A 14,197-nucleotide genomic window follows, 5' to 3' on the forward strand; every position below is an offset into this window, starting at 1 on the left:
AACACAAGGTCAGCCTACATGTGGGTCCACACACTGGTCCTAGATTTCTACAAATATTCCTTGGTTTATAGATTCGACTTCACAAGTATTTTCAGATTTAAACCAGGAAATCCCCAAAACTGAAAATAAAATGAAACAGATGAACCTAATGCACTCTGATTATGGTATAAACCACTACAAGCAGCACTAAAGCTCTGTGGTCATATTGTCTGAGCTGCTGTCCCAGTCAAGCCCCAGGATGGGCAGAGCCATGGAAGGAACCAAGCTATTCCTGTAGTCGTACGGCCGGGGGTGGTGGGGGTCCCGTCACACCGCCACGCTTGTGGTCAAGTGCAAGAGAGCCAACGAAGAGGGGCCTGATGGCCTCACCCCATCATTCCTCCCTAGAAACCAAGATGCTCACAGGGAGAGAAGGGATACACACAGAGACTCCAGGAGTGAGGGGAATACTGCAGTCCTGAATCTGAATGGAAATTATCAGCATGAACACACGTGGCATTTTATCTTTAAATAGCATGTCTTACTTTAGTCTCTAAAAATGTCTAGAAATGATGACCAGCCTGAGTGCAATGAGCACCCCTACCATCCAGGCTGCAGTCTTACAACACTGACCTCACTGCGAGAACCCTGAGAAATGTGGGTTCCAGGGTGCAGGAAGTGGCAGAGGGTTCTGGAGAATCTCATCCTACCAATCAACAAGTTCCTGGCCAGCAACCCAATGCTGGAGCCGACAGAGAAGCACCCCCAAAGAAAAAGGTTGGGGCAGTCTGAATACCACCAAGGACAAAAACAAGATCAGAGAAAAGAAAGGAAGAAAAAGAGGAAGTAAAACTAACTGGCTGCCATTGGAGGATACCAGTGACACAAGCTACTGTTTTGAAAAACATTAACTGGATGGAAAGAACCGAGCATCTCTCCCAGCTCTCCTGTGCCGTGTGATGAGAACAAGCTGCTTGCTCTTCACAGAAGTGGTCCAGCTGTCCTGCCACCAAATCCACCCTAATGAACCAAGGGATCAACCCTGCCAGCATCCCAGGGAGGGGAGAGACACAGGTCCGCAGTGCCTGTGGTGGGAAAACACTGGTCCCGAAGTGACCTGCTAGAGCCATGGAGCCAGGAGCAGCCAGGCCACAGCCAAGGCCCCAGACCAAGTTATCACCGGCGGAAACACACACCGACAATCTGCGACATGTACATCTTATCTGGATCGTGGGTGCAAACTGCTTTATAAAATTTGAACACATGGGTATTTGATACTAAGGAATTACTGCTAATTATTCTGTGATAATGGAGCTATCTTTTAGAGATACACACACTCTTCAGATATAGAAACCAAGAGTATTAGGACATCTAGGTAAAATGACATGATCTCTGAGATTTGCTTCAGAATCACACAGGAAGGGAAGAAGCAGCAGGGGCTGATGAAGAAGCCAAGACTGGGCCTGAGCATGGTGGCAATCGTGGCACTGGGCAAGTCCAGGGCTCAGTACACCACCAAGGCCACCTTTGTATGTGTTTGCATTTTTCCCCAACAAGATGTTTTTAAACAGCATTTAGAAACCTTATAGTAAAATGGTTCATAGGGTACTAAGGATGAAAATTTACACCTAAGCATATTACAATAAAATTTACCAATATCAAAAAAAAAAAATTACCAATATCAAAGATAACCAGTCAATCCAAAAGCTTCTAGAGAAACAGTCTTGATGGATCAGGAAACAGGCTAAATTTACCAATGGTAATCACCAAATACAAGGCAACACAGCTGAAGAAACGAGTTTTGAACCTGTAATTTTATATCCAGCCAAAGTAACATTTAAACTTCAGGGTCTAATAAAAATACTCCCAGAAAGAGAAGAAAGACTGTGTTCAGAAGAGAGACAAACCTAGGAGCCCCTGCAAGATATTGGGCTTGACTGTGAGCACAGACTTTTTACACTGTGGCTGCCTTAGAAACAAACAAACAACCTAAGTACAGATAACAATCAAGAACTAAAAATCTACACAATACCAACATAGGCATATAAAGCAACAGATCCAAGAAGCTCAACAAACCCCAAGCCCAAGAAACAAATAAACTTATACCAAGGCACATAATAATCAGATCACTCAAAACCTGCGATAAAGAGAAAAACCGTAAAAGTGCCAGAGGGAAGAAAGGCACAGGATATACCAGGGAACAATGATAAGGAATAAACCTGGAGGAAGGAGCGGACATACCCATGTGAACAATGACTGCTAAGCTGCCATTATTAGGCGAGCTGGCGCTGCCATGACAACGGACGAACCCATCAAGAGAACAGAACGGAGTCCAGAAAGTCACCCATGAGCAGCTGCATTTAGACAAAGGAGCGAGGGCATGGGGACAACGGGATTCCCACATGCAAGAAAGTCAGCTTTGTACCACACCCTGAACTCACATTAAAATTAACAAAATCTAAACCACAGACCTAAAGGTAAAAACCTAAAACTACAAAACTTCTAGAAAAAAACACAGGTAAGAATCTTTGTGACTTTGGGTTTGGCACAGATTTCTTAGATACAAGAACAAAAGCACTATTCAAGAAAGAAAAGGAAGGGATAAGCCACATTTCATTAAAATTAAAAACTTCTGCTACAAAAGCCACTGTAAGAGAATTCAGAGAAGACAAGCCTTGGAGAAAATATGAGCAAAGAACATTTATGGTGAAGGTCTTATTTTCAGAAAGTAAAGAACAAGAACCAGATACAGTTCACAAGGGCAGAAATCAGGTCCTCAACATCAGTTACATGTAAATAGAGGTGACAGGGAACGGGAGGTGAGGACAGGCAGGGGACCTCTGGTGACCTCACTCAGGGTGCATGGACACGTGTCCATTTTGTGCCCAGGGCTCCACTGGCGGAATGCTGATGGGGCCGTTTCCAATGTTCTATGTTACAGGCATCATTGATGTAATACAAAAAGAAATCATTGTCAGTGTGGGGAAGTTTTTTTAAATGTATATTAAATCGGTAAGAAATTATCTGATCAATATTTTCCTCAAACCACATCATCACACTCCCACGTTAACCAACCATTTAAAATCTTCATTTTTATAAACATATAATAGCCAGGACATGGAAGCAACCTAGATGCCCGTTAGCTGACAAATGGATAAGAAAGCTGTGGTGCATATACACAATGGAATATTACTCAGCCATTAAAAAGAATACATTTGAATCAGTTCTAATGAGATGGATGAAACTGGTTACCATTATACAGAGTGAAGTAAGCCAGAAAGATAAACACCAATACAGTATACTAACGCATATATATGGAATTTAGAAAGATGGTAACAATAATCCTATATGCAAGACAGAAAAAGTGACACAGATGTACAGAATAGACTTTTGGACTCTATGGGAGAAGGTGAGGGTGGGATGTTTTAAGACAACAGCATCAAAACATGTATATTATCAAGTGTGAAACAGATCTCCAGTGCAGGTTGGATGCATGAGACAAGTGCTCGGGGCTGGTGCACTGGGAAGACCCAGAGGGATGGGATGGAGAGGGAGGCGGGAGGGGGGATCAGGATGGGGAACACATGTAAATCCATGGCTGATTCATGTCAATGTATGGCAAAAACCACTACAATATTGTAAAGTAATTAGCCTCCAACTAATAAAAATAATTGGGGGAAAAAAACAAAAATAAAAAAATAAAATCTTCATTTTTAAAAAAAAATTCTTAAAACGAAATGGCCATTTCTTTGTCTATCTTGAAAGTTTTCTTTTATAAAAGCTTACTGAGTTTAAATGTAAAAGAAATATTTAATCACACAACAGTGAAAATGTTAAACAAGCAAAAAAGTGTTCAAAAGCTACTGATATCTAATCTGTAACAGGAAGCACAGGACTTCTCTGGTGGCTTGGTGGTAAAGAATCCGCCTGCCAGTGCTGGAGACACAGGTTCCATCCCTGGTCCAGGAAGATCCCACATGCCTCGGAGCAACTAAACTTGTGCACCGCAACTAGTTAGCCTGTGCTCTGGAGCATGTGAGCCACAACTCCTGAAGCCCACATACCCTAAATCCTGTGCTCCACAAAGAGAAGCCACTGCAATGAGAAGCCCACACAGCAACAAGGACCCAGCACTGCCAAAAAGAATAAATAAATAAAATGATCATTGGAAGCATCCATTTTTTCAATAGATATCCTGATAATTCAAATAAAATGCCAGAGATAAATTCAAATATTTATAAAAGCACTAACAGAGTGGCAGAAATCTAATTAGAAGGAAATCTCCAAAATTACAGAAAAATAAAATACTTAAACACGTAGAGTAGTAGAGTGGTTCCCTACTGGGCAAATCCACCAACACCAACCCCAAAGTTCCTGTAGAAAAATGGACACAGGCATTTACAGAAATGATTTCAATGGTGAGGAAGATTTTGCTTTCTTCTAAGACGTCTATACACAACTGCTGAGAGGAGCATGCTCACACTCCAGGCTACGCTAAAACATACTGAGATCTATGGAAGTTTTGTTTTTTTCTTGAAAACCACGAAGCAGTAAGTCACAGTTCAGAGAAGGCCCTCTCTGCAGCGGAGCTGTAGTGTCCGAGCAGAGGACCGGAGCGCTCGGAGCCCTACCTGACCGGAAGCGCTCATCCCGGGCGTTGCTGGGCCGCGGCTTGGGCTGCTTGGGCGCGGGGGCCGAGGCTTGTGCGGGCCCGAGGATGCGATTCTCCACTTGCAGGGAGGGGTCTACTCCTGAAACAATTTCACAGAAACACCTTCAGTAAACAACCTGCTTTTCCAACAATAGAAAAAACCCATGCAGAATAGCACACACCTCTCGCATGCTGCTGCACAAGCATGCATGCCGGGGCCCCAGAGCCCAGAAGACCCTAAATCTGGAGGTTGGGGCTGAGACATCGATGTCAGCTTCCAGCCCCTCCCTGTCAGCAGCTCTGGGCCCCGAGCTTGGTGCACATGGTGCATGAGGCCAGCTCTCTAGGGCCAGCTTTCTCGCAACCCCCTCCCTTCCCTCTCACTGGCCCTGGTGTCAGCAAGCCCAGCAGGAAGCAGCCCATGAACCCATCACCCAGGTGTTGACAGCCGCCCTCAGACACAGGAAGAAAGCCAATGAGAGGCTCGGAGACTTCGGGTACTAACCACCTGGGCCTGTGACACCTGTGTCTCCAACCTGACGGGAGGCCAGCTCTCTGTGCCTGTTGCAGCCCCATGACTAAAACACCCATGGCCAGCCAACACCCAGGCCATCAGGACGTCATGTGTTGAGTAAAGGACAAGCATGAGCCTGCAGGGTCATTTAACAGAGTCCCTGGTCCTGCGTGAGCACTAGATTGTTTCAAGATGTCCCAGAAAAACAGCCTTAGCCACCAGCACTTAGAACCCCCTGAAAAGCAGCAGCCTGTCCCCACCTCAGCATTGGCCACCACAGGACTGGAAAAGATCAGTTTTCATTCCAATCCCAAAGAACAACAATGCCAAAGAATGTTCAAACTAACGTACAATCACACTCATCTCACACACTAGCAAAGTAATGCTCAAAATTCCAAGGCTTCAACAATAGGTGAACTGAGAACTTCCAGATGTTCAAGCTGGATTTAGAAAAGGCAGAGGGACCAGAGATCAACTTGCCAACATCCGCTAGATCATCATAAAAGCAAGAGAATCCCAGAAAAACATCTATTTCTGTGTTATTGACTACAACAAAGCTTTTGACTGTGTGGATCACAACAAACTGTGGAAAATTCTTCAAGAGATGGGAATACCAGATCACCTTCCCTGCCTCCTGAGAAGTCGGTATGCAGGTCAAGAAGCAACAGAACTGGACACGGAACAACAGACTGGTTCCAAATAGGGAAAGGAGTATGTCAAGGCTGTATACTGTCACCTGCTTATTTAACTTATATGCAGAGTACATCATGCAAAATGCTGGGCTGGATGAAGCAAAGCTGGAATCAAGACTGCCAGCAGAAATATCAATAACCTCAGATATGCAGATGATACCACCCTTATAGCAGAAAGAGAAGAACTAAAGAGCCTCTTGATGAAAGTGAAAGAGGAGAGTGGAAAACCCGGCTTAAAACTCAATATCCAACAAACGAAGATCATGGCATCTGATCCTATCACTTCATGGCAAATAGATGGGGAAACAATGGAAACAGTGACAGACTTTATTTTGTTGGGCTCCAAAATCACTGCAGATGGTGACTGCAGCCCTGAAATTAAAAGACACTTCCTCCTTGGAAGAAAAGCTATGAACAAACTAGACAGCATGTTAAAAAGCAGAGACATTACTTTGCTGACAAAGGTCTGTCTAGTCAAAGCTACAGTTTTTCCAGTATTTACATATGGATGTGACAGTTGGACCATAAAGAAAGCTGAGCACCAAAGAATTGATGCTTTTGAACTGTGGTGTGAAGAAGACTTTTGAGAATCCCTTGGACTGCAAGGAGATCCAACCAGTCAATCCTAAAGGAAATCGTCCTGAATATTCACTGGAAGGACTGATGCTCAAGCTGAAGCTCCAATATTTTGGCCACCTAATGCGAACAGCCAACTCATCAGAAGAGACCCTGATGCTAGCAAAGACTGAAGGCAGGAGAAGGGGACAACAGAGGACAAGATGGTTGGATGGCATCCCTGACTTGATGGCCATGAGTTTGAGCAAGCTCTGGGAATTGGTGATGGATGGGAAGCCTGGGGTGCTGCAGTCCACAGGGTCGCAAAGAGTTGAACACGACTGAGTGACTGACCTGATCTGAACTGCCCCACCTGGGCTTCAGGGGGTCATGACCTTCAACGCTGCTCATGAAAAGGCCACCTGACCCCAGCTCTCTAGGATGACACCCAGAGAGGACAGAGGGGACAGGAGACGTGGGGGCCCTCACTCCGCTGCCTGAGCCTCCAGGCATCTCTGTGACTGAGGAGCCCCTGGGACACCAGCTCTGGCTCTGCAGACAGGAAGGAGCTGCCCCCAAGACTGGCCGACCTCCAGGTGTGGGTGCAGAATGCTGCCGTTGCTGATGTTTATGTACCAGGTTTGGAGTGTTAGTTAGCTCTTCAAAACTGAACATATACACACATACATGTATGCAACATGCAGCAATACTGATCAGCACTGCTTCTGGCTTTTTGTTTCTTGGACTGACTGGAACAAATTTCCCTAAAATCCATAATGGAGAACACAGAATTGTATGCATTACAGACTGTAAACAGGTATACTTGCAAAGTGATGTGTAAATATAGGGACATCCTTGCATTTTTATTCCAAAATACAGTGCTTTTATTGAGATTGATTAATTTAAGAAAGATATAAAGCCCAATGGGAAACCACTGGATGAAAGAGTAGGTATATTTTTAGTCTTAACAGGTATCTAGAGAGAACTTCTCAGGCCACAGCAGTTCGCATTCCCACAGGGTGCCATTTCCCCATGTCTCTGTCAGCACTGGATGTTACAAATTTTAGAATCTTGCCAATCTGACAGGAGAATGGTTCACTAATTTGCATTCCCGTATCTACGGGTTGAACATCCGTACGTCCTATTCTTTGAATTCTATTAATTCTATCCATCCAGCTAAGGTGCCCCCAAAGGGCTTCCCAGGTGGCTCAGTGGTAAAGAACCTGCCTGTAATGCAGGAGATGTGGGTTCAATCCCTGGGTCAGGAAGATCCACTGGTGAACAAAATGGCAACCCACTCCAGTATTCTTGCCTAGAAAATCTCATGGACAGAGGAGCCTGGCATACTACAGTTCAAGGGGTTGCAAAAAGTCAGACATGACTGAGCGACTGAGCATGCATGCATGCAAGGAGCCCCCAAAGGACCTGCAGGGAGCCCTGGTCAGCTAGAGGCTCCACCCTACACTGGACATGCCCCCAGGCCATGGCCAGCCAGCTGCAGCTCAGTCACTCTGCAGTGCTTCCTTTCTAGAGAGACAATCATAACCTGTTTCCCTGCCCCCCGCCCAGGTCTCTCATCGCGTCATTACTCAAACATTATTCAATATTCTCCTGAATTTTATAGTATTTTGTAATTACAAACATACTTGGAGCTTTACTTCTGAAGTTTACGTCCACTGATGCTGCAGAGGAAAGGGGGTCCCACTGTGGCCTCCACAGGCACCGAACCAGTTACTAAATAAATCTTCCCTCCTTTGAATTCTCCTGAATCGTTTCTAGACGGGCTCCCCTTACACTGTTCAGTTGTCCACGCATCTACCAACACCCTGTGGTTGGGACTACCAAGGGCACATGACCAAAGTTTAACACCCTGAAGGCCAAGCCTTTCTCCCTGGTATTCCTCCTCAACAGTATACTAGCTACTCTCAGAACTTTTCTCCTCCAAGTGAGTTATTTCCAACGCCAGGTTTGGGGGAAAAAAAAAATCAACGACTGCTATTCAGACTGGATTACGTTTTGTCACATATTAATTTAGAAACTACTACTTTTATAATATTAAATTTTTGCATCTAAGATATTGGTATATTTCTTCCTATTTTAGGATCCTGGTTACTTCTTTCAAATAGCTTGTATGATCCTAATATAGATCCTGTGGCTTTCTTGCTAAATGTATTAAAAACATTTGACAGTTTTTTTGCCATTATGAATGTGAGCTGTTTTATTAACAGAAATATTGCCAGAGAAAAGCTACTGATTCTTACATATTTGTCTTCTATACAAACCAAGACGCTTACTAATTCTAACAGCCAAGTAAGCAGTCACCTAGGTTTCAAAGTAGAAAACAACAGCACCTGTGTGAGGGTGGAGGCCTGCTGTTTGTCCGCAGTGCTGCCTGGGCACTGGCCTGCCACAGAGGGCCTTGGGAGCAGCCCAGCGGGCTTCTCGTTTGCCTGCTAACAATTAGGGTTTCCTCTGGTAGAATATTTATGAAAGTCTTTAGGCCATTTTCCTACTGGGCTTTTTAAAAAAAATCACACTGGGGAACTTTCTGGCTCTTTATAAAGTTTAAATTAATTAAAATTAAATTTAAAAAATGCAGTGTCTTAGTCACGCTACCACACCTCAAGTGCTCAGAAGCCACACGTGGTAAGTGCTCAGTGGACTGGACAATGGGGCTGCAGACCACTCCCGCTCTGGCAAAAGGTCTCCTGGATGCTGCTGCTTCACCGGCTCGGGACTCTAGCCCTTTTTCTCTTATGTATGTTAGGATCATCTTCTCCTATACTGTGGCTTGTCTATAATCTCTTTATGGGAACTTCTGATAAAACATGATTCTTAATTTTAACACACTCTAATTTACCAACCTTTTCCTTTTCAGTTGCTGCTTTTTGGTACCTCCAGGGACTTGAGAAATCCCTCCTCCTGTCTAGAGATGGTGAGTTTTCATATACAATCTTCCAAAGGTGCTATAAGTTTTGCCTTTCTCACTAAAGCCCTTCATATCTGGCTTCTGTGTCTTAAGGAACCGTGCCAGCATTGTGAGCTGCAACACCACTCCCACCATAAGCCTGGTCCCCACAGCCATACATGTCTGTCTGGGTCCACGTTGTTTGTGAATCGAGCTATCTACCCTTGGGCGAAACCAGGCTGTCTTAATGACAGAGTGCTATTAACTCCTCACATCATAACCAGCAAATCCTCCAACCTTATTCTTCTTTTTTATCATTATTTTGAATCCCTTAGCCCTTTAAACTTATATATAAATTTTTTAACTTCTTTTTTTTGCCATGCTGCACAAGCCATGTGGGATCTTAATTCCCTGACCAGGGATGGAACCTGCGCCCCCCTGGAGTGGAAGCATGGAGTCTTAACCATTGGCCTGCCAGGGAAGTCTCAAACTTCTATATAAATTTTAAAACCAGCTTCTTAAATTCCACCCCCCAAAAACTGTCTGTGCTGAAACACTGAAGGTGCTGACTCTGAAGATCAATATAAGGTGGGAGAACTCACATCTTTATAATATGTTTTCCAAACCTAAGTAAGGAAATGTTCTTTACTAAAATCATAAAAATAATCATGGTCTATGATAATGAAAATAACATAAATCCTATTTGGGGATGAAATCTATACCAAACCAGAGACATAAACTTTAATCTATGACTTTGGACTTTATAATTTAATATTAGACACATTATTTTCCCAGCCCTTATTAATAAAATATGAAACTACCAAGGTCAAACTCTAACATCAATTTTTAAATCAGTTTTATAAGACCTGTGTTAACCTCACCTTGAATGAGGGGTACGCAGCGTGCAAGCAGCTTTGCTCTTTTCTTTTCATATCCTTTTTGAGTGATGTCACCTAAAACAACAATAGAAAAATAGAATTACATTTCTTCTAAAGTTCCCCCAAATTTTTAATTAGAAGTTCATTCATAATGGAAAAACTGGAAACACTTATGTTCTTCCACTGGTGACTGAATAAAGAAAGGATGAGGTGTCCAAATAAGGCAGTGCTACGCAGCAGTAAGAAGGAGCAAACTGCTGACAGACGGTAGTCTGGGTGGGTCTTACAGGCATACAGCTAAGTGACAGAAGCCAGGCTCCAAAGGCTCCAAGCAGAATGGTTCCGGTCACATGACACCTGGAAAAGACACTGTTAAAGGCAGCGTCAGACTACCGCCATGGCAAGGGCTTTAGGAGGACTGACCAGAGTCGGATGAGGGAATCCTGCGGGGGGTGAAGCCGGTCCACGCTGTGATCATGGTGCTGGTTCTACGACGACAAGCTGGTCCAGAGCTCAGAGAACTACACCCCAGGAAGGCTGAGTCCAACAGTATGTAAACACTTCAATATCCAAAATCTGAGATCAGCATCTCGGGGGAGCATGTTAGAACTGTAGACTCTGAGGCCACACCCCAGACTGACAGAATCCGATGTGCATTTCACTGGATGCCCACGTGACTGCGCAGATTTGAGCTATGGAGTCTTGGTGTGAGGACCCACAGAAACCAACCCTCGCATCCCACAGGGCATCCCTAGGCCAGGACTCAGGTTCTGATAAATTATCATAAAGAAGAACAGCCTAAAAAGGAACTAACCTACCCAGGAACAAGGCAGGAAATGTGTCTGCAGGGAAATGCTTCTCATCTAAGCACACCAGCTGATTTCCTGGACAACTCAAGCACTTGGGGTGGATTCTGTGTGTTTTTGACCAGAAACACTTTACAGTGTCCACTAGTATCTTGTTCTTCAAGTGAACTGTCTTCAACAGAGAGCTTCAAGTGTTCTGCAAGCCCTCCTGGCATCCCCTCCCTGTCCCTCATTACCCCACCATCCACTCACCCCAAACAAGCCCGCCAAGCAAGGAGGCTGCTGGGAGTCAGAAGGCAGCCTGCCATCACACGCCGAGCACTGCACCAAGTACTTCCTCAGCTGTCAAAGGACCAGCACTTCTGAATGTCTGACACGTACACTAAGCCCCCCTGAAGCCCTCTGGGAGAACGTTAGCCCACCACCCACAGAAGATGAGCCTAAGGTCAGGCAGTCTGGTCCGGCCCTGGGCTTGACACAGCCCTTGCTTTGAGCACGGCTCACTCGGTTGGGCCCCTCCCCACCCCCATCCTGTGAGTCACCGCTCACCTTCGCCTTACTCTCCCAACAACCCCACAGGAAACTCCTCTATTGCCTCGAGTGCCTTTTAATTTGAACATGGTCTGTAGAACAAATGCCGCTTTAAAGTCCAGGTATTTTTACTTTACCTGAACAATATCATACAATAAATTTCACTCTACTGCCAATTTTTTCCATTAAATACTTCATTTTTTAAATTTATATTTAAACTGGAGGATAATTGCTTTACAGAATTTTGTTGTTTTCTGTCACACCTCAACATCAATCAGCCATAGGTATATATATCTCCCCTCCCTCCTGACCCTCCCTCCCATCTCCCTCCCCATCCCACCCCTCTAGGTTGATACAGAGCCCCTGTTTGAGTTCCCTGAGACAAACAGCAAATTCCTGTTGACTATCTCTTTTACATACGGTAATGTAAGTTTCCATGTTACTCTGTCCATACATCTCACCCTCTCCTCCCCTCTCCCTGGGTCCATAAGTCTGTTCTCTATGTCTGTTTCTCTACTGCTGCCCTGCAAATAAATTCTTTGGTACCATCTTTCTAGATTCCATATATATGCATTAGTATATGATATTTATCTTTCTCTTTCTGACTTACTTCACTCTGTATAATTAGACTCTAGGTTCATCCACTTCATTAGAACTGACTCAAATGCATTCCTTTTTATGACTGAGTAATATTCCATTGTGTATATGTACCACAACTTCTTTATCCATTCACCTGTTAATGGACATCTAAGTTGATTCCATATTCTTGCTATTGTAAAGAGTTAAGCACTTCATTTTTATTATCATCCAATCTCTGCTGGCTCAGATAGTAAAGCATCTCCCTACAATTCGGGAGACCCGGGTTTGATCCCTGAGTCGGGAGGATCCCTTGGAGAAGGAAATGGCAACCTACTCCAGTACTCTTGCCTGGAAAATCCCATGGACGGAGGATCCTGGTAGGCTATAGTCCATGGGGAAGCAGAGAGTCGGACACGACTAAGCGACTTCACTTTTACTTTCAATCTCTGCTATAATGAGCACACCTGACCCACTGCTGACCAGAGCGGCCCAGGGGCTGTGTCCTCCTCATTGTGCCCTGACCAGACGCTTACAGACCCCAGCTGGGTCCAGAATGGGATTGGATGATTTTGTTTATTGACTTTCAACTTCTTAACAAATTTAAAGCACATGTGTTTTTTTAAACACTATCCACTAAAAAAAAATTGTTTCTTCTAGAATATATGGAAATACATAGAGACAAATTTAAATGAAAACAATATGGCAACACTAAACTAAAAAAGATAAATCCCTACTTACAAGCAGAGCATTTGGTTTTACAAGATTTTCTTCAATTTCCTTGTTAAATTTTATTGGAGGATAGTTGATTGCCAACGTTAGGCTAGTTTCTGCTATACAGCAAAGTGAATCAGTTATACACACACACACACACACACACACACACATATATGTATCACTCTTTTTTAGACTATTTTCATATAGGTAGCTTCCCTTGTGGCTCAGACAGTAAAGAATCTGCCTGCAATGCAGGAGACTTTGGGTCTTTGACCTCTGGGTAGGAAAGATCTCTGTAAAACGGAATGGCTACCCACTCCAATATTCTTGCCCGAAAAATTCCATGGACAGAGAAGCCTGGCAGGCTATATAGTCCATAGTGTCACAGAGAGTCAGACACAACTGAGTAACTATCACTTTCACTTCTCATACAGGTAGGTCATTACAAAGTATTAAATAGAGGTAGGTCCTTATTAGTTAATCTATTTTATATGTCATTGTTGCTGTTCAGTTACTCAGTCGTGTCTGGCTCTTTGCAACCCCATAAACTGCAGCACGCCAGGCTTCCCCTGTCCTTCACCATCTCCCAGAGCTTGCTCAAACTCATGTCCATTGAATGAGTGATGCCATCCAACCAGCTCATCTTCTGTCATCCCCTTCTCCTCCTACCCTCAATCTTTCCCAGCTTCAGGGTATTTTCCAATGAGTCGGCTCTTCACATCAAGTAGCCAAAATATTGGAGCTTCAGCATCAGTCCTTCCAAAGAATATTCAGGGTTGATTTCCTTTAGGATTGACTAGTTCGATCTCCTTGTTGTCCAAGGGACTTTGAAGAGTCTTCTCTAGCACCACAATTGGAAAGCATCAATTCTTTGGCACTCAGCCTTCTTTATGGTCCAATTCTCATATCCATACATGACTACTGGAAAAACATAGCTTTGACTAGACAGACCCTTGTCAGCAAGGTGATGTCTCTGCACAGGTTACACTGTGTAGGTCGGTCATAGCTTTCCTTTCAAGGAGCAAGTATCTTTTAATTTCATGGCTGCAGTCACCATCCGCAGTGATTTTGGAGACCAAGAAAATAAAGTCTGTTACTGCTTCCACTTTTTCCCCCTCTATTTGCCATGAAGTGATGGGACCGGATTCCATGATGTTCATTTTTTGGATGTTGAGTTTAAACCAGGTTTTTCACTCTCCTCTTTCACTTTCATCAAGAGGCTCTTTAGTTGCTCTTCACTTTCCGCCATTAGAGTGGTATCATCTGCACATCTGAGGTTACTGATATTTCTCCCAGCAATCTTGATTCCAGCTTGAGTCATCCAGCCCAGTATTTTGCATGAGGTACTCTGCATATAAAGTTAAATAATCAGGGTGACAATATACACTCC

The 14,197-nt window shown here is 44.0% G+C and overlaps 1 protein-coding gene across 5 annotated transcripts in view; it reads right to left on the reverse strand.

Moving 5' to 3' along the window:
* DIP2A (disco interacting protein 2 homolog A) overlaps positions 1 to 14,197 on the reverse strand; it is a 106,987-nt gene that overhangs the window by 77,650 nt on the left and 15,140 nt on the right. For all 5 annotated transcript variants that reach the window (XM_043874002.1, XM_043874000.1, XM_043874001.1 and 2 more), the window contains exons 2-3: positions 10,181 to 10,252; positions 4,611 to 4,730 (exon numbers count right to left, since the gene is read on the reverse strand). In XM_043874002.1, coding sequence (XP_043729937.1) covers positions 4,611 to 4,730; positions 10,181 to 10,252 — 192 coding nt within the window. The remainder of the gene's footprint in view (positions 1 to 4,610; positions 4,731 to 10,180; positions 10,253 to 14,197) is intronic.

This window comes from Cervus elaphus, chromosome 19 (assembly GCF_910594005.1).
Source record: "Cervus elaphus chromosome 19, mCerEla1.1, whole genome shotgun sequence".
Lineage (NCBI taxonomy): Eukaryota > Metazoa > Chordata > Mammalia > Artiodactyla > Cervidae > Cervus > Cervus elaphus.